Here is a 16,935-nt window from a genome sequence, read left to right as displayed (position 1 = left end):
GTAATTTAACTATTTCAATCATTTCCTTCCAAAATAAAATTATACGAGTTCTAGATTTTAATTACAATTTTATTTTCTGTTATCTAAGAAATATATCTCTATTAATAATAATAATTTAAATTGTAAATATTTTATGTATATATATTAATTTTTTGATGTCATGTGAAATCATTTTTAGGAAATAAAAAACTTTGGCATAACTTATGATACACAAATTACATTTATTATTTCAATTTTTAAAAACAATGTTTAATACTTCAAGTAAATTATGTACAAAATTATTTAACAAAACAATGATAAAATAAAATTACAATTATTAAATTATGTAACAAATATAAAAATTACTTATTTATTAATTATTTTAACTAATAGCTGATCAAAATAATATAAAATTAATTTGTTAAGTCTATTATAATACAATTATACATAATTATAAATAAATTGTAATTGTTAACAATTATTGACAATAAAATGTCAATAAGAAGTTATTTAATGTAATATCAAAAATGGTTTCAAGTAATTATTTTATAAAAAAAATTTATAAGAAACCTGGAATGTTTTACAACAATTTTATTTTATAAATATAACCAAAATATAAATTATTTCAACTTAAATAAAATAAATCCTATATAAGTTATTTCCATACAAACTTTAAAAGTTTAAAGTAATGAATATAGCTTTATAGATTAAACATTCAGGTAAAAAAAAAAATAAATCAAAATTGCATCTTTCCCTTGACTAATACTACTCTAATTTTTGTGTACAATTAAACTAACCTATTGTTGGTATTTAAAAAAAGGAAAATTTTGTCATGTTAATAATAATAATTTATTACTTTAAAAATGTATGAGATTTTGCAAAAAAAAACTATAATTTAAAGCAAAATTTGAAATTTAAATGATTAAATATAAAATTTTAATTTTATGTTACTAAATTATAAACAACTTTTTTTTATATAAGCAGAGAAAAAATAATTTTTTTTTATAATACTAGATTTACAATTTCTTTTAATAACTGTTAATATAAATCTAACATTCTTTAGTAGAATCATATTGAAAAAATATAACTTCAATTTATACATAACATTATCTACTTTAAACAATCATAAAAAAATGTATTGAGCATTAACTTGGCTTCTATATAAATATTAGGTTGATAATATAAGCATGTTTGTCATAAAGTTGTGCAATATTTAAAAAGTGAAACTTATCTAACAACTTAATTACTTGGAAAAATATGCATAACATATGTCAGGTACAAAAGTAAAATAGAAATGGAATTAAGAATTTATACTAATTATTATTAAAATCCACTTACTTATACTATCGATTAAAAATAAAAAAATCGTTTTTAATCAATGCTTAGTTAAAAGCTACCTTTTATTGACTTCTGAATATATTGAATTGTGATTTATTTCATTTAAATCTATTTTTAAGCTTTCATAATTGGGATCATTTTCCACATATTCAGCTGTAATTGTTCTAGTTAAACTTGCATAGTCTGGTTCAGATTGATTGTCAACTTTTTTTATCCGAGCATAACCATGATTTGTTGGTCTTAACTCTTCGTAATTGGGATCTATATCTAATGACCGAGGAAGATTTGGTTCAACTAATCTGTCATAAATACCTTCATCGTAAAGAGCTGAAGGCATTATAGGTGCAGGTAACTGTTCAGAAGAATCATTACGTTTTTTCATTACTTTTGCATACATTTCATCAAGATGTTCAGGTGGTTTGGGTAATGGTGAATTAGCTGGACGTTTTTCAGGTTTTGGAGAATTAGTGCTAACATTACTGGAAGAGGAATCTTAAAAAAATATATACATATTAACATAAGTGCATATTTATTTTAAAAGTAAGTAAAAAATTTTTCACCTTTTCTGGAATGTGTGAGAGTTTGTTCATTTTCATTATTATGTGATGTTGACGGGTAGATATTATTAGCTGCCATTGAAACGGGGGCATTATTAATACTAGGTATTTGGGCATATGTTTCACTACCACTAGTGTAAACATTATTTGTTGGATCAATGATTGCAGCATACATTTCATCTATTATAAATAAATCATCAGTCATGAATATTAGATGTTAGTATTGTTATAAGAAATTTTACCTGAATCATCAGAAACAAAAGCATAATGAGAATCAGTAGATATACCATTACCATTTTGAATGTTAGTCATAATTCTAGATAATGGTTCTCGAACACTTATACTGGTATATCCTTCTATTAAAATATGATAGTTAATTTAAGTGAGTTTGATTAAATATAAAAAAAAAAAACTTACTACTGGAGTCATGTGAATCACCACTGTAATGACCCTGTCGTATCTGTTCATTTAGAGGATTTTCAGTTGGACCTATAGGTGGAGTCATGTATGGTATATTGACACTAGCTGATTCATCACCAGCAATAACACTAGCTGCAGCAATATCTTGATCGGGTATTCCTCTATCTACAACATCCATATCAATAGATTCAGAGGAACTAGATTTTTCTATTCTGTAAACAAAATAATCAATAGTATATAATATTTTAAAATCTTATAAGGAAAAAAAATTAATAAAATTTGATGAGCTGATGATGATAATGTTTTCTAAAAAAATATGTTCCATAGTTTAAAGAAAATTATTTTTACTCTCAGAATTAGATATATAAATTTTTTTTCAGATTCTAAGTTCCATTATAGGGCATTACAAAGAGGTTTCTTAATCATTTACATTTTAGGATGGATTAAGTCTATTACTGGACAGAGGAATGGAGACTACAAATACTAAATTGATACGTAGTTGAGCAAACAGAGTCATCCATGATTGAGTATCGAACCTAAGATAGTACGCCAGATATGAACTGCCGTCTTACCATCTCGGGCACATTTTACAATTATATTACTAATATTAAAATACTGAAATTATGAAGAAAGCTTAACAGTTTTTCTTTAAAAATAAATACATTATAATTTAAACTAAAACACACTAGTACCTATATTGTATAAATTTTAATTATTTGTTTTAGTAAAATGTGTAGAAATTAAAAAATAAATGATTTTAATAAAAACGTAGTGCTTTGGTGCTAAATTTTGTGAATTAAAGAATAAAAAGCATAAAATAATTTGTAGATAAACTATTTATTAGTATTAGTAGATTGAAGTTATTGGATTAGTAAAAATTAAATTTATAACATGCTAAAAATAATCTTGATAAATGCTTTAAAAAGTTACCTTTGTGAATTATTAGCCTGATTATTTTGATTATTAACACCAACTTTGGCATAAGGATGCTCTTGAAGCAGTTTGTCATATGGATTTTCTTTTTTTACACAAGCATAAACGCATTCACTTTTAGATGCATTTTCATCACTGGAAGGTGATAGGATATTATTTTTATATTTTAATGAATCTGCTTTATTTTCATTTTTATTTTCTTCTACTGTTGCATATAATTCTGAATTAGTATCGCCACCATACCATACAGCCGTAGCAACTGCGTCTGACCCTCTAGGAGTTTCAACTGGCAAATCAGGAAGGCTCCTAGTAGCTGATGATAAGGTTGCTCCAGCAGAACTCCTATAAAGTCAAATAAAATAATAATACACAAAATTATACAGGGTTCAAAAAGTAAGGTAACAGGTCAATTTTTACGAAGAATGTGAACAATAGAAACCTTTTTCCTTACTTATTGAACACCCTATAAATAATAAGTGTTAAACTTCATAGAAGTTATAAAACCTTTTAGCACTATTTGTGGGTGAAGGATTGGTCGATAAGTTCTTATCAATAAGTTCAGGTTCAATGTCTGGATTTGTGATTTTAACCATGCCAGCAAGCCCAAGTAGTTCATTTCTAATGTATCAAACAAGCAAATTAAAAAAAAAAAAATCACATGCTTAATGTACCATACAAAGCAAGTAATTTGTATATATATATATACTAAGGTGACCGTTAAAATACAAATAAATGAAACCCGATTTTGCCATTCCTTTAAATTGTTTTACTACATATAAAAATAAGCTGTGCAAAATTTAAGACTGAAATGAAAAGGTCAACATGAGCCTTTTACTGACCTAGTTAATCTTTTCAGAGGCATGGCTGTGAAGTTATTCTGATATTTATTGATGTTGAAAACAATGAAGTAATTAGATTTCACTTAACATTAGCAGATTTTTAATTATACAAAATACATTATTTGATACAATTATGAACTATATAAATGAATGAAAAATTTGTTTTCCTCATGAAAATTTAAATAAAAATGTGTAAATTTGATTTAATTTTTAACAATAATTTCAATAAATATTTAAGAAAGTAGAGTATAACAGTATTTGATTAATTTCTATGGTAAAAAATTATAAAAAAGAAAAAATTATAATTTTTTTTTTTCAGAATTTTGAGAGTCTACATTTTTCTTGTTCTAAATAGCAAATATAGAGACTTTTGATTGTTTAAACTATAAAATATATTTTTAATATTCTTTAACATTTTTTATATTTGGCTCAACAACTGTAACTGTAAGTTAAATATCAAAAATCTTTTAGTGAAAAGTACAACTACTTTTTTATAAATAACGATTTTATTCAAATTCAAAGGCCAAAATACCTCTGAAAAATCACAAGTTTTAACAAGAAAATGTTATTAAATATCCCAGGGGCCTTCGAGAGGATTGATTTTTCTTTAATTTAAAGCGTATATACTTTTTGAAATATTTTATTAATCATTTGCACTGACTTCCCAAAATTGAAATAATAATAGTTTACTCAAAAAAAGGAATAAAGAGTAAAATATTGTTGTTAATTTGAAAATCTTGAATATTACATTTTAGTTTTATAAATTAACTGTTATAATTGCAAATTATAAAATATTTTCATTGTTTACTTAAAACATAGATTATATTTAAAAAAAAATTTTATTTTTACTATCCAGTGATCAGTAGTGATTTTGTAAAATATTCTTTCATTTATGAGTTTCAAAAATTAATTTTTTAATGAACATCCTAATATGTACTAGTAAACCTCTAAACTACAAAGAAAAATTGCAGAATTTAAAATCTTAAGGTAGGCGTTTTAAAGACTTACAAAAAATAATGATCTTTAATTAGCAATAAGTCATTCATAAATGTAAATAACTATGTGCAGCTAAATAATATGATAAAACAATTCAGCAAAAAATTTTATTAAAAATATTTCTTGAAAATTATTCTTATAGTAAATTATGCTTTATTTTGTTAAGACTTGACAAAGTGAGGATCTATTTAAAACAAAAATATTTGACAATATATGAATAAAGTAATAAAAATAATTCTTTAACTATTTAGACAAGTTTATGGATTGCTACATAGTAACTTAACAACAATACAGAGGGGTCCACAATGTTTTGATAAGTTTAGTAACTTTTGATTTACTAAGTATGTGTTACTTTTATTCTTAAATAATTTTTACATTTTTAAACTACATTAAAATCATATATTTTTTTTATTTGTTTTAATATTAGAAAATATGATTTTAATGTACTCGATGAATGCATAAATTATTTTTAAAAAAATCACTGTAAAATATTTAGTAGATCTAGTTATTAGATTTTTCAAATGTTATGGAACACTATATATATTACACATTCCTAATCATCTTTAGGAACAAAAAAAAAAATTACTTAATATTAACACCAAATAATATAATAGTATTGAACACAGATGCACATTAAACGCTTTAGATAAAATTAATAAATAAGACACCTACTTGGGAACAGATTTATGGCATCCACAGATACAAGCAAAAATCAGTAGAATGGTGGTAAACAAAAGACCACCAGACACAAACCATATTAAACTGTCTTCAATCATTATAACACAGCTTTGTTAAATAACACTTTTTAATCGCATGGTTTAAAATTCCTAATTATTTTTGGAATAATATTCAATAATTTTGATTGTAGTTGAATGTTCGTTTCAAAACATTTGTACATCTTGTAACAACGATTAAAAACATAATTATCCGTAAGTGTATCTGCATATTAATAACACAACACTAAATAATAGCACATAACCTGAGTTTAAAAGGCAATATTTTTAAGAGAAATTAGTAGCAAACAAATAACGATAACTAAATTTACGATAAAATTTCAATGCAAAGAAAAGAATTATGATTACGATAGGTAATACTTTCCAATCCTGAACAATTGCTATTTACTAACCCAAATAATGTTATCAATGTTATCATAAACGTAACTGCAGTGTTCTTTCTCCGTAAGCAATAGTCATTATTTTAATCATGACACCCCCACCTTATTTGTAATTAAAGGATACAGTTTACTAATTATTGGTGAATCAGTATTCAAATATTCGTTTAATTTTATCAACTTATCATTGTTTACATGAATTTATCTGAATTACTGTATGTAAAGGTCTATATATAACTAACTAGAAATGAGGGGATCAATCTTATTACTTAAAATTTTGCTCCTTTACTCATTGTTTATACACGTGAATACAAATTCTGTAGAAAATGAAACACTTAAAAAACGTATATCTTTAAAAAGTGAACCTGATTTTAATGTAAGACATTTAAACAAGCCTTTTAAAATAAATAAATTGAATTTGGTTTGGAGCAAAGCAAAACAGGTTGATTGCATAAATTATTGTTTTTTTTTTAACTTTATATTATTTTTAATTTTATTTGTTAAAATAACAGAAATGTTCTGAACCAGAATTACGATCATTATTGTCTGAAATGCGCATTCAAGATGAAGATGAGCGTGAACTTAAACTTTATAAATCAAAGAATATGGATAAAGATGGAGAAATGGAATCAATTGTAAGGAAAAAACTTTTAGGTATATTTTTTGATTATTCGAACTCTAATCAAATTATGGTAGACTTAAACAATTAGAAATTTAATTATTTATCTTAATTTTGATACTAAATTTTTATTTTAACTAGAAATTACATTTTACTACTTAAATTTTGTAGGTATTTTACAAAGATATAAGTTAAGCTATCACTTTGAAAATAATGAAGAACCACAAATCAATGAATCATATTTTGATATACAAGAACGAGTTCCAAAAGATTCCTCTATAGTTGTAGATAAATACTTATTACATGATAAACGCTTAAACCAATTATGGTCTCAAGCAAAACAATCAGGATTTACAAGTATTTTAAAAGAATTTCAACTAATTAATTTTATTTTGATATTAAAAAATATTAAAAAATATTAATTAATTTTATTTAAATGATTAATTATATTATAATTATATTTTCTAGGCATTGAACTTATAGCACTCAAAGAAGAATTCTTGGATCATCAAAAAAAGATAGATGAATATTATTCTTTAATTAATGAAGTTGAGCATATGCAGAATGATATACCAATAGGTTTGGGTTGTTTTTAGATTTAATTGTATACTTATTAATTCATTCTTTTTCTTCTTTTTCCTCGCCTTAATCCCAATTACTTGGGGTGGGCCATCCTTATCCTAAACTTCTATTTGACACGATCTCCCACATCATCTACGCTCACATCAGCTGTCCTCTTATCGCATTCAATAGCATCCCTCCATCTCTCTTTTGGTCTTCTTCCTTCAACATTCATTTCTATAACTGTTCTTACAGCTTAAGATTCTTCTCTCCTCATAACATGACCAAACATAACATAAGTCTATTTTCTCTCATCTTATCCATGATTGATACTACACCTATACTCCCTCTTATATATTCTTTCCTTATCCTATCTTCTCTAGTCACTCCACTCATCCATCTAGCATTCATACTTATTAATTTATTAATTTTATTAAAAATTTTAGCATTATCACAAAGAGGAATAAAAGATGATCACAACTCTTTGCATGATACTGATGATGTTTCTAAATTTAATATCAAACAAAGAGAACTTGAGTAAGTATTATGTCATATAACATTTTCTTAATTTAATTTTTTTAATTTTAGAAACCGCATTAGAGATATAAAAGATAGTTTTGATCGTCTTCATCGTTTATCATTAACTGGTCCTAACAGTAATGAATTTGTTGAACCCAAAGTTCAAGAAATTTGGCTCAAAGCTCAAAAATCTAATTTTGACAAAGATGAATTGGAATTATTACATGTACATTATTTTTTATATGGAAAACTGTGTTAAAACAGATCTATTAAAAATAAAATTATCTTTTAGGATGAATTAAAAGAATATGAACGCCGTTTATTAAAACTGCGACATTTAAATGTAGATTTGGCAGCTGGAAATGGAAATGAACATCCAGGTGGTGTTGAAAAAAAAATAAAAAAAGAATCTAGGAGTGTTCAAAAATTGCATAAAACAATTGAAGATAAAATAGCAAATAGAAAAGAAGAACTTTAATTTGTCTCATATTGAAAAATGTTGTGATATTTTATTATATATTTTTAGTGAAAGTATTGTGGGTAATTATTTTGTTTAATGTAATGCTTTGATGTATATATATATATAGTATGAGTCAAGGACATATGACAAATCCAATAACTTTTGATCCAATTATCATATTGTTGAAAATTTTTTTAAAAATAATTATTACCTTAAAGACTCAGCAATGACAATATCAAAATTTTGAAAAATATTTAAAAAAATTTAGTTTTCATTTTTTCTTATAAGTAATAAATAATAAAGAACATTGTCTAAAAATATAAAATTATTAAACATTTTTTTTAACAAAACGATTATTAGATCAAAAGTTATTGGATTTGTAATATATCCTCCTAGCTCACCTGCATATACAGTAATAAGTATATAAATAATTTGTATATATATTTTTTAATTTTATATTTCATAGCAACAATAAATTGTTATTTGTATAATAAAGTTATATCAAATGTTATAAATTTATTTTTAATGACCAAAATTAGAAAGATAAAAATATTAAAACAAAATTTGTCTGAAATTGAAGTAAAAAGTGCTGTTATCTATGCTATTAAACATAAAAATGTAGAACGATTAAAACAAAACTTTACAAAAAATAATATTAAGTATAGTTAGCATCAAAACTTATTATTTTTAGGTAAAACAAATTTACAAAGGAAATTTTGTAAGGGGTTTGTGCCATGGTTATGGTTTAATGATATGGCAAGAAATTGATATACTACAAATATATGAAGGTTATTTCTATGCTAATCTTATACATGGTTATGGTCGAATGATTTATCCTGATGGTTTAATTTTTGAGGTAAAAATTGTGTTGAATACCTTAACAGTTATTATTGGAAGCTTCAAGTTTTTACTATAATAGGGACTGTACAAAAACAATAAACGCTTTGGCCCTGGTGTTATGACACATACCAATCAAAATCAAGATGTAGGATTTTGGTTTAGTCATCGTTTGCTACGCTTAATTTCTGATTTTACTTCAAATATTGTACCATCATTCAATTTGACAAAAAATATTTCATATTTAAAACTATTAAAGTTTAAGAATCTCATAGATTTATCACAAGTTAGTGTAAAATATCTAAACTCATTTATATAATATAATTTATTTTTATTGTGGATAAAATAGGAGCCATATGCAATTATCAACTCATGGAAGTGTAATGAAATGAACTTCACTATTAACAATTCCTTATTATATTCCAAGGATTACCAAAGTTTATTTTTTGATATTAATTTTTTTAATGATAATTTTTCAAAAAATTTCAGTACATTTTTGAAAGAAGATGAAAAATTTACAGAAAAAAATAAATATAAGTTATGTGAACATTTTGATGATTTGATACAAAAATATTTTTTGGTATGAAATATTTTAGCATTAGATATTTAATAATAAGAAAACATTATTCAGTTGCTTGTGGCTTATGTATGATAAGCCCTACCCTACTCCTCCAAATTCTATCTTTAATTATTATTTATATCAAGGGTAGTTTTGGGCATAGGCTTTTATTTATATTTGTAGTATATTTTACAAGTTCTTAATTTATGAAGTTTCTTTTTTTTTGGATATTGAAAGTAATGCCTTAAACTAGTTTTACTTAGTAATTTTTAACATATTGTCGAGCAAAATCTGTTTTATAGAAGGTGAATATTTACATGGATAAATATGAAAATAATGTTGGAAATAATAGTCTCAGCTTTGATTTAAGCTAGTAAAATTTAATGAAAGTAAAATGAGCATTTTATTTTTGTGTAGCTCGAGATTTGTGTTTAATCATTTATATTTATACTGTTTTAATACATGATAACCTTATGCCTAGATAACACCCAAAGATGAACTACTACAATCAACAGAAAGTTATTTAGGGAAATGCAGCTTTAGATTTGGAGAATATGTGGAGTTTCTTAGCGCGAGCTCGTGGTCTCTCATTGTTAATGAAAATAGCGAGGCTTTTATAACAGGTGAAGAAGTTTCAAAAAAAACGCATATAGATAAATGGCATTCTAATATTTGTCCTTACATGTTGGCGTACAATAACAATACATTTGATAAAATGATATTGACCCATTCTTTTCAACAGAAATTTGCCGAGGTGGGTTTTCAATATGTGTTACCAAGGTTAAATAAAATTTAGTTATGTCACAATTGATTGTGTAGAGTCATTTGTTATTTAATGTAAATGACTTATGGGAAGGAAAAAGGAGCGCTTTTGCACCACCTAGCCATCAAGAGTTAGCATCAATACGTTTATTAACAGAGCTTGACTTGAGCCCAGACGATTTACGAACTCATATTGTCAAGTCTAATATCGAAGTCGACGTGGCTGATGGTCTTGGAAACACGCGATTTATGATTGCCGTTGTATGAAAATATTTAAAAAAAATTTGTGAAGATTTGAAGTTTTTGTTTATTTAACGATTACTATTTAGGCAAAAGATCAACATGAAATTATGCATTGCTTAATAGAACTTGGTGCTTACATAGAATGTTGCAATGATGATGGGTTTACTCCTTTAAATTTGTCATTGATGCGATACGTTTGTTTACTTAACGACATAAAAACTTGGAATGAATACGTAATTCCACATATTGATTTCAAATTTCAAATTCCAGAAGGTAAATTGATATTATTATGAAATTAATTTTTTTGTTTAATTTTATTAACTAATCTCTCAATGTACCCAAACATACCAATACCTCACTTTACTTATTTATCTATCTATCTTAATTATTATTATTTGGACAATGTGAAAAATATATAAATTAAATTTTAGGTTCTAAACATTGTTTTTTGCGAAATATACGAAAAATTAATTTTTTTAGTCCAGAAAATTTAGTAAATTTAAACGTAAGTATGTATAATTATGTATTATGTCTAGATTTTTCCTACCAACACGAAATATAAATATATGAGACTATTTCATGCCAATATTTTAACAACTAAATATAAATATTAAAAAAAAAGCACTTTTTGCTTTTGAATCTCAGTTTTTCTTTTTACTGTTAAGTAAAAATATATCTTAGTTTTTGATAAATGTTTGCAATGATTTTTAATTAATTAGTTTTTAGGAGATACGAGTGTCTCCATTTTAGAAAAATCAAATTGGAAAATAAATCATTCTGTCGTTGTCAAGTATGTTTTTTAAAAACTAATCTCAAGTCATTTACAAGTGTATAATTCTGACCATTAAACATAAATCTAACAAACGTGTACTGTTAAAATAGGTTAACTGTTTTGGAATTGATTGAGAAAACTATTTTGATTTTGATAAGTAAAGGAGCTCAAACAAATTCATGTTTTATTCCAAAAACTACTATTCATATGGCTTTATTGACATGCAATCCAAAAATTTTAGAAGCCGTTATTTTATCTCAAGGAGACATACATTATACATTAAGTGAAAATGTTAATATAAATATCTAAAAATTAAATTCGTACAATGTTCAATTTATAAAGTTTTTATTGTGTAAGATTTACTATTAAATAACAACTGTTTCTCATAGTTTAAAACATAATTTATTTAAAGTAGATATAAAGTTTTCAGAAAAAAATATTTTTTAAATTCTAAATACATAGCAATTATTAAATTTAAACAAATTTAATGAATTCATTTGTAAAGGAATGTAAATTGAATCTTTTGCACATGGCTGTTATCATGCCAATCAGTCACAATTCAGTTAAATGTGTTGAACTTTTAATCAAGTACAAAGTTGACCCTAATTATCTCTCTGTAGTAATTGATAGCTTATTAATATAAATCAATAAATATGTATTTATTCAAAATTTAATATTTTTAGCCCATTTATGAGATATTGAAATATGATTTACCGTGGAAAACTTATGCTAAATTAAATACTAACATGACAGCTTTGGATATTGTATGTTTGATGAAACGCAAACTCACACCAGACATTAGTAAAAATAGCTTAGTATACCAAATGGAAAAAGATTTAGCCGTGATGCTTTATGATGTAACTGACAAAAATCATAGTTTCTGTGGACTCAACGCCGTCGCTTTGGCTATGTTGACCGGAAAAAAAGAAATCGTGAAGGCGTTATTATTCAGAGATAATAAATTAGTAAATAAAGTGTTCAAAGGCCTAGGAAATTTGTTGTTTCTTCTGTTCAACCCGCAGTATAATATGAATTTATCGCCAACTCTACAAAATGATTTTCTTAATTTGTTATTGTACTTCAATGCTAACCCATTATTTGTAGTAAATTTAAAAGAGCAACAATTTCATGGAAATATATACGACTATCACTGTTTTCTGTTAGACTTAGAAAATAATATGCTAATTATTTAATTTTATAAGAAAGAACTTAGAGAAATTTATTATTTCAGTGAAAACAGAACATTATCTAGGACTTTATTAAATCAGGAATTTTCGACTGTTACAAATGTACACAAAAAAATTACGGATAAATTAAAAAGTAGTGGAAGATTATTATTAAACAAATTATACACGAATAAAGCTATAATTGTTTTATTGTAAGTAAAGAAAGCTGATATATATATATATAATTTAATAATCATTTTTTTTTTAAAGGATATCCTTTTATTTATTTATTTTTATAGATCGAGGATTTTAATATAGTAATACAAAATCTTAAATTTTAGGAATAGCTACAATCTTCACCGTGGTAGGAACTTGTCGAGTTATTATACAGCTATGATTCTCTGGATAGATTCTGGGTTTGAATTTATTTTGCATCAAATTTCAACACATCACATTTATTATGATAAACCATTGAAAACAGAGAATACCTTTGTATACTGAAAAATTTTAAATATTGATATTTTAAAAATAATCTAAAAGTATTTACTAGGCACAAGACAACTCTATAGTTTACCAGCAATATATAAGAACCTTATTTAAGGAAGTTATCAAAAATAATAAAACTTTAAGAAAAGTATGTTTTCATGCGAAGTATATTTAATAATAAATAGTGATTTAACTAACTCTATTAATAGTAATAAGAAATAATTAAAATTAAACAAAATAAAGTTGTAGAGGTATTAAGTTTTTTACCCACTTATTAAATTCGTTTTGATGAAGTATATAGACTATGGTAGTCTACATACCATAATCCAACCGTCCCTACTGTGCTAGATTTTTTGTTTTATTTTCATACTTCCTAAAGAGAATTACATTATCTTGTATAGGTGGTACTTAATGATATAATTCACTAATGAAACTGGAAACCCCGATACGTCTGAACTTTTGAAAGTTTAAAAAAAAACATTTTTTATAATGACCAAACGCAGACAATATTTTTGTGTAATTTATTACTTTGATTTAAAATTAATAAACAGCCATTTTTTTTTTTGTCAATATTCAATAGTTTTACTATTTAACAATAAAATTTTTGAAAAATTCCACTCTGAGTCATATATTTGTATACAATTTATAATATAAGATATATTTTAGTCGATCCTAACTGCATTTAAGCCACTGCTAAAGTTGGTTGCAGTGCAGGTATTTGTTAGGGCCGGACTAGGATGCTAATGGCCTAGGGGCACAATAATTGTGGTGTTCCAGATTTTTCCAAAAAATATTTGTACTGCTTTATAACTAAAACAATGAGCCAAAAAAAAATAAAATTATTTAAATTTAAATGTTTCAACAAATTAATGTTTTGATTTGTAAAAAACTGTTACAAACTGGATTACGCAATTATCGCTTTGTAGACTGCTTGCCCATGTGACCAGTCTGCCCCTGATATTTGTCTAGAACTTGAGGTTCTAAGGAACCTTTCAATTAAGAATTTTCCTAAGGCCTCATAAATTGTAACAATGGCTTTGTATATAGTACTTAATCCGTACAGTTTTTAATCTAATATGGGAATGATGTTCTCTTCAGGATGAAAGTAATGTATGTTACGAATGCTTAAAGCATACTGTTAAAAATATGAAAAAATGTTCGGTTTGTTATTTTGCTTTGCTTTGCACAAACGAATGTGAAAAAGAACATGAGTTCAGTAAATGTTTGGTTAAGATCAGAAAAAATTTAATAATAAAAATTCAAAATCAGTTCCCAATAAATAATGAGCTGAGGAAACAAGCAATACAACAAATAATACATCAGAATCGTTTAAATTCGACTTTATTTTCAATTTCAAAACAAATTTCAGGTAAGTTTTCAACAGTATACAATTTTTTATATCAAATTTTCAATAAAATATTCTGAACCACATTTAATAGTAAAGTGTTATGATAAACTTCAAAATAGAAAATATCAAATGATTCTACCTTCTACGTTATCGTCACCAATAAGTGCTGTTGAAGTGCTTTCTCTTGTTGATGTAAATTCTTTGACAAATTTATCAGGTGGAGTCTTAATAAAATGTTTTACTTCATATATATATTATGAAATTTTATTTAATGTTGACGAAGAATCGCATTATAAATTAGTATGAATTTTAATTAATTATAATCAATTAAAAATCATTAATGTTAACTAATAATTATGAGTTAACATAATAATGAAAAAAAAAATGCACAAAATATTAATTTTTAATTCATATTTGAGACACTTACCCTTCATATTTTTACACTTTAATACGTTGAATACTGTCAAAGTGGTAATATGTTTCATTAATTAAATATAATTCTTGCTATACCTCTAAATAATACAGAAATGACGTCAAATCTTTCCGATGAATATTATTCACAATCAAAAAATTTTTCAAATATTCAAAGTAAATCAAGTATTAAATACAATGATTACGAACAAAAAGAACGAATTGAACAATCCAGTAATTTGCTTAAAAACTAATTAAATGTGACAGTAACGTTATTAAAAGTGTTGTATTCATTTATCTGGTTACAATTAATTTTTTTTAGCCATTTCTGAACAAACAGATAATTTAACTATTGAACAACATAAAACATTACACGCAAGAGTTTTAGAGTTCCTGGAACAATGGAAAACAAATTACAAAAAACATTACTGGTCTATGAGACAAATGCGTGAAAAAACTTTAGAGTTATCTGATGTATCAGTACTTAAGTTTAAAACAAAACGGATGTCAGGCTGTAAAAGACCCATGCTGATGTTTCTGGACAATTTCTTAGATATAAATTCATCTGGAAGGCAAGAAATTCCTGATACAAAATTGTCATATTTGGCGATGACCAAAGAGAATATTATAGAGAATAATTTAGAAAATAAATGTCTAAATTTCATACATAACTATAGTCAGTTGTAATGTTATGCAGATTAAATATAAGTTATAAAACTAACAATTTTAATTTTATAAACACTTAAACTTTCAAATAAAAAAATTTATATGTAATAAATTAAATATTTCTTATAAATTAAAGAACAGTGTACCTAGTTTGAATATCTCTTAATTGGTAGTTCGATAAATAAATTCCGATTTATTCAAATGTTTACCTGATTTTAACTTATTATAACTAATTAATTTCATTACAGACAAAATTTATAGCTAAACTGCCCAAAAAATCGATTTTTTTTTTATTCAACAAAGGAGTACAGTTAGAATATATTTCAAGTTTTAATAAACAGAGTTCGTCTCAATTGACCACTCTTATATCGATGAACGATAACTAAAGTAAAGACATTCTTGAGAGTAGACCGTATCAATAAGTGTAATACACTGGTACGTGCTTCATTAATTTTTATAAGTAGGCATACAATGTGTAGCCTTGAATATACTATTTGTGTTAATCTATAGGAACGATGACCGGAAAAAAAATTTACTAGGAAAAGTATTATAAGTGAATTAAATATTTGTTAAAAGTTTTTATTTGAAAAAAAATATTAAACCTTGAATATGCACATTATTTATTACCATTTATGTCTATTTTACCCCAAATAATTAGGTTGGGCGCAAAGGGAGAAAAAGAAGGCTTATTTAGATTTTATATAGAGCTCGTCAAAATAACATATTAAATTTTACTTAGATGTTTATAATTTTAATATAATTAATAAAGAATTGTTATGATCTTAAAACACTATGCAAATTTGTTATAAACATTGCATTTTAATTTTTGATTAAAATACTAAGTAGTTATAGATTTTATTCAGTTATTTATTTTTAAGTAATATCATAATAGCTCAAAGATATCACAATAGACTTAAATTAATAATAATGTATATATGCTGTATTCATTTCAAATCGGCTAGTGTTTTTGATTCTATTAGTAATAGTAATCCCACTTTCACTTACTATTTACTATTCAAATAAACTTGAAATTCAAATTAATCCACAATTCGATAGAATTATATAATGTGTAACGGCTATAATTTATACTAACGTTCACTTTTTATTTTTATTATGATGTTTGCTATTTAAAGAAATACGTTTTATTGATTATTGTTGCTTTACTTATCAAAATAGTTATACATTTAATTTTTTTTATTTAAATTGCATTTGTTATTCTAAATGGTACGTTCATGTATTATTTAACATAGAAAAATCATAAGAGGTATCTCGAAACTTATGTTTATAAATTGCAATATTTATACTTTTAATAGTCCATGGTTCGCCAAAGTATAAACATATTTATGAAGTAAA

The 16,935-nt window shown here is 24.8% G+C and overlaps 3 protein-coding genes across 5 annotated transcripts; 2 read left to right on the top strand and 1 right to left on the bottom strand.

Annotated features, from left to right (window-relative positions):
- Window positions 1–503: 503 nt before the first annotated feature.
- On the bottom strand, window positions 504–6,187 carry LOC126902803 (uncharacterized). Of its 3 annotated transcripts, none has more exons than XM_050680412.1 (7): window positions 5,735–6,187; window positions 3,732–3,845; window positions 3,225–3,569; window positions 2,292–2,506; window positions 2,117–2,227; window positions 1,878–2,054; window positions 504–1,809 (listed from the first exon to the last, which is right to left on the bottom strand). In XM_050680412.1, the coding sequence occupies exons 1-7, from the start codon at window positions 5,836–5,838 to the stop codon at window positions 1,373–1,375; spliced, it is 1,503 nt and encodes a 500-aa protein (XP_050536369.1). In that variant the 5' UTR covers window positions 5,839–6,187; the 3' UTR covers window positions 504–1,372. The 3 variants fall into 3 exon arrangements, with proteins under 3 accessions (XP_050536369.1, XP_050536370.1, XP_050536368.1); XM_050680411.1 differs by having other exon boundaries at window positions 506–1,809; window positions 2,117–2,230; XM_050680413.1 differs by lacking the exon at window positions 3,732–3,845 and having other exon boundaries at window positions 2,117–2,230.
- Window positions 6,188–6,287: 100 nt separating this feature from the next.
- Window positions 6,288–8,374, top strand: LOC126902804 (alpha-2-macroglobulin receptor-associated protein). Its single transcript, XM_050680414.1, has 7 exons — window positions 6,288–6,615; window positions 6,686–6,827; window positions 6,964–7,149; window positions 7,261–7,371; window positions 7,800–7,890; window positions 7,942–8,098; window positions 8,165–8,374. Exons 1-7 carry the CDS (start codon window positions 6,421–6,423, stop codon window positions 8,348–8,350), a joined length of 1,068 nt encoding a protein of 355 aa, XP_050536371.1. The 5' UTR covers window positions 6,288–6,420; the 3' UTR covers window positions 8,351–8,374.
- A 183-nt stretch (window positions 8,375–8,557) lies between these two features.
- LOC126902801 (uncharacterized) lies at window positions 8,558–15,882 on the top strand. The gene is made up of 18 exons (XM_050680407.1): window positions 8,558–8,950; window positions 9,024–9,188; window positions 9,252–9,455; window positions 9,519–9,749; window positions 10,210–10,482; window positions 10,548–10,751; window positions 10,820–11,006; window positions 11,165–11,238; window positions 11,453–11,523; window positions 11,616–11,796; window positions 12,189–12,664; window positions 12,737–12,883; window positions 13,013–13,163; window positions 13,222–13,305; window positions 14,256–14,526; window positions 14,597–14,722; window positions 15,031–15,150; window positions 15,239–15,882. The coding sequence occupies exons 1-18, from the start codon at window positions 8,858–8,860 to the stop codon at window positions 15,601–15,603; spliced, it is 3,423 nt and encodes a 1,140-aa protein (XP_050536364.1). The 5' UTR covers window positions 8,558–8,857; the 3' UTR covers window positions 15,604–15,882.
- Window positions 15,883–16,935: the final 1,053 nt, after the last annotated feature.

The sequence above is a fragment of the Daktulosphaira vitifoliae genome, unplaced genomic scaffold (assembly GCF_025091365.1).
Source record: "Daktulosphaira vitifoliae isolate Bord-2020 unplaced genomic scaffold, ASM2509136v1 Scaffold_3, whole genome shotgun sequence".
NCBI classification, from domain to species: domain Eukaryota; kingdom Metazoa; phylum Arthropoda; class Insecta; order Hemiptera; family Phylloxeridae; genus Daktulosphaira; species Daktulosphaira vitifoliae.
The sequence above is the reverse complement of the archived record's forward strand: the minus strand, read 5'-3'. Positions and strand labels throughout refer to the sequence as shown.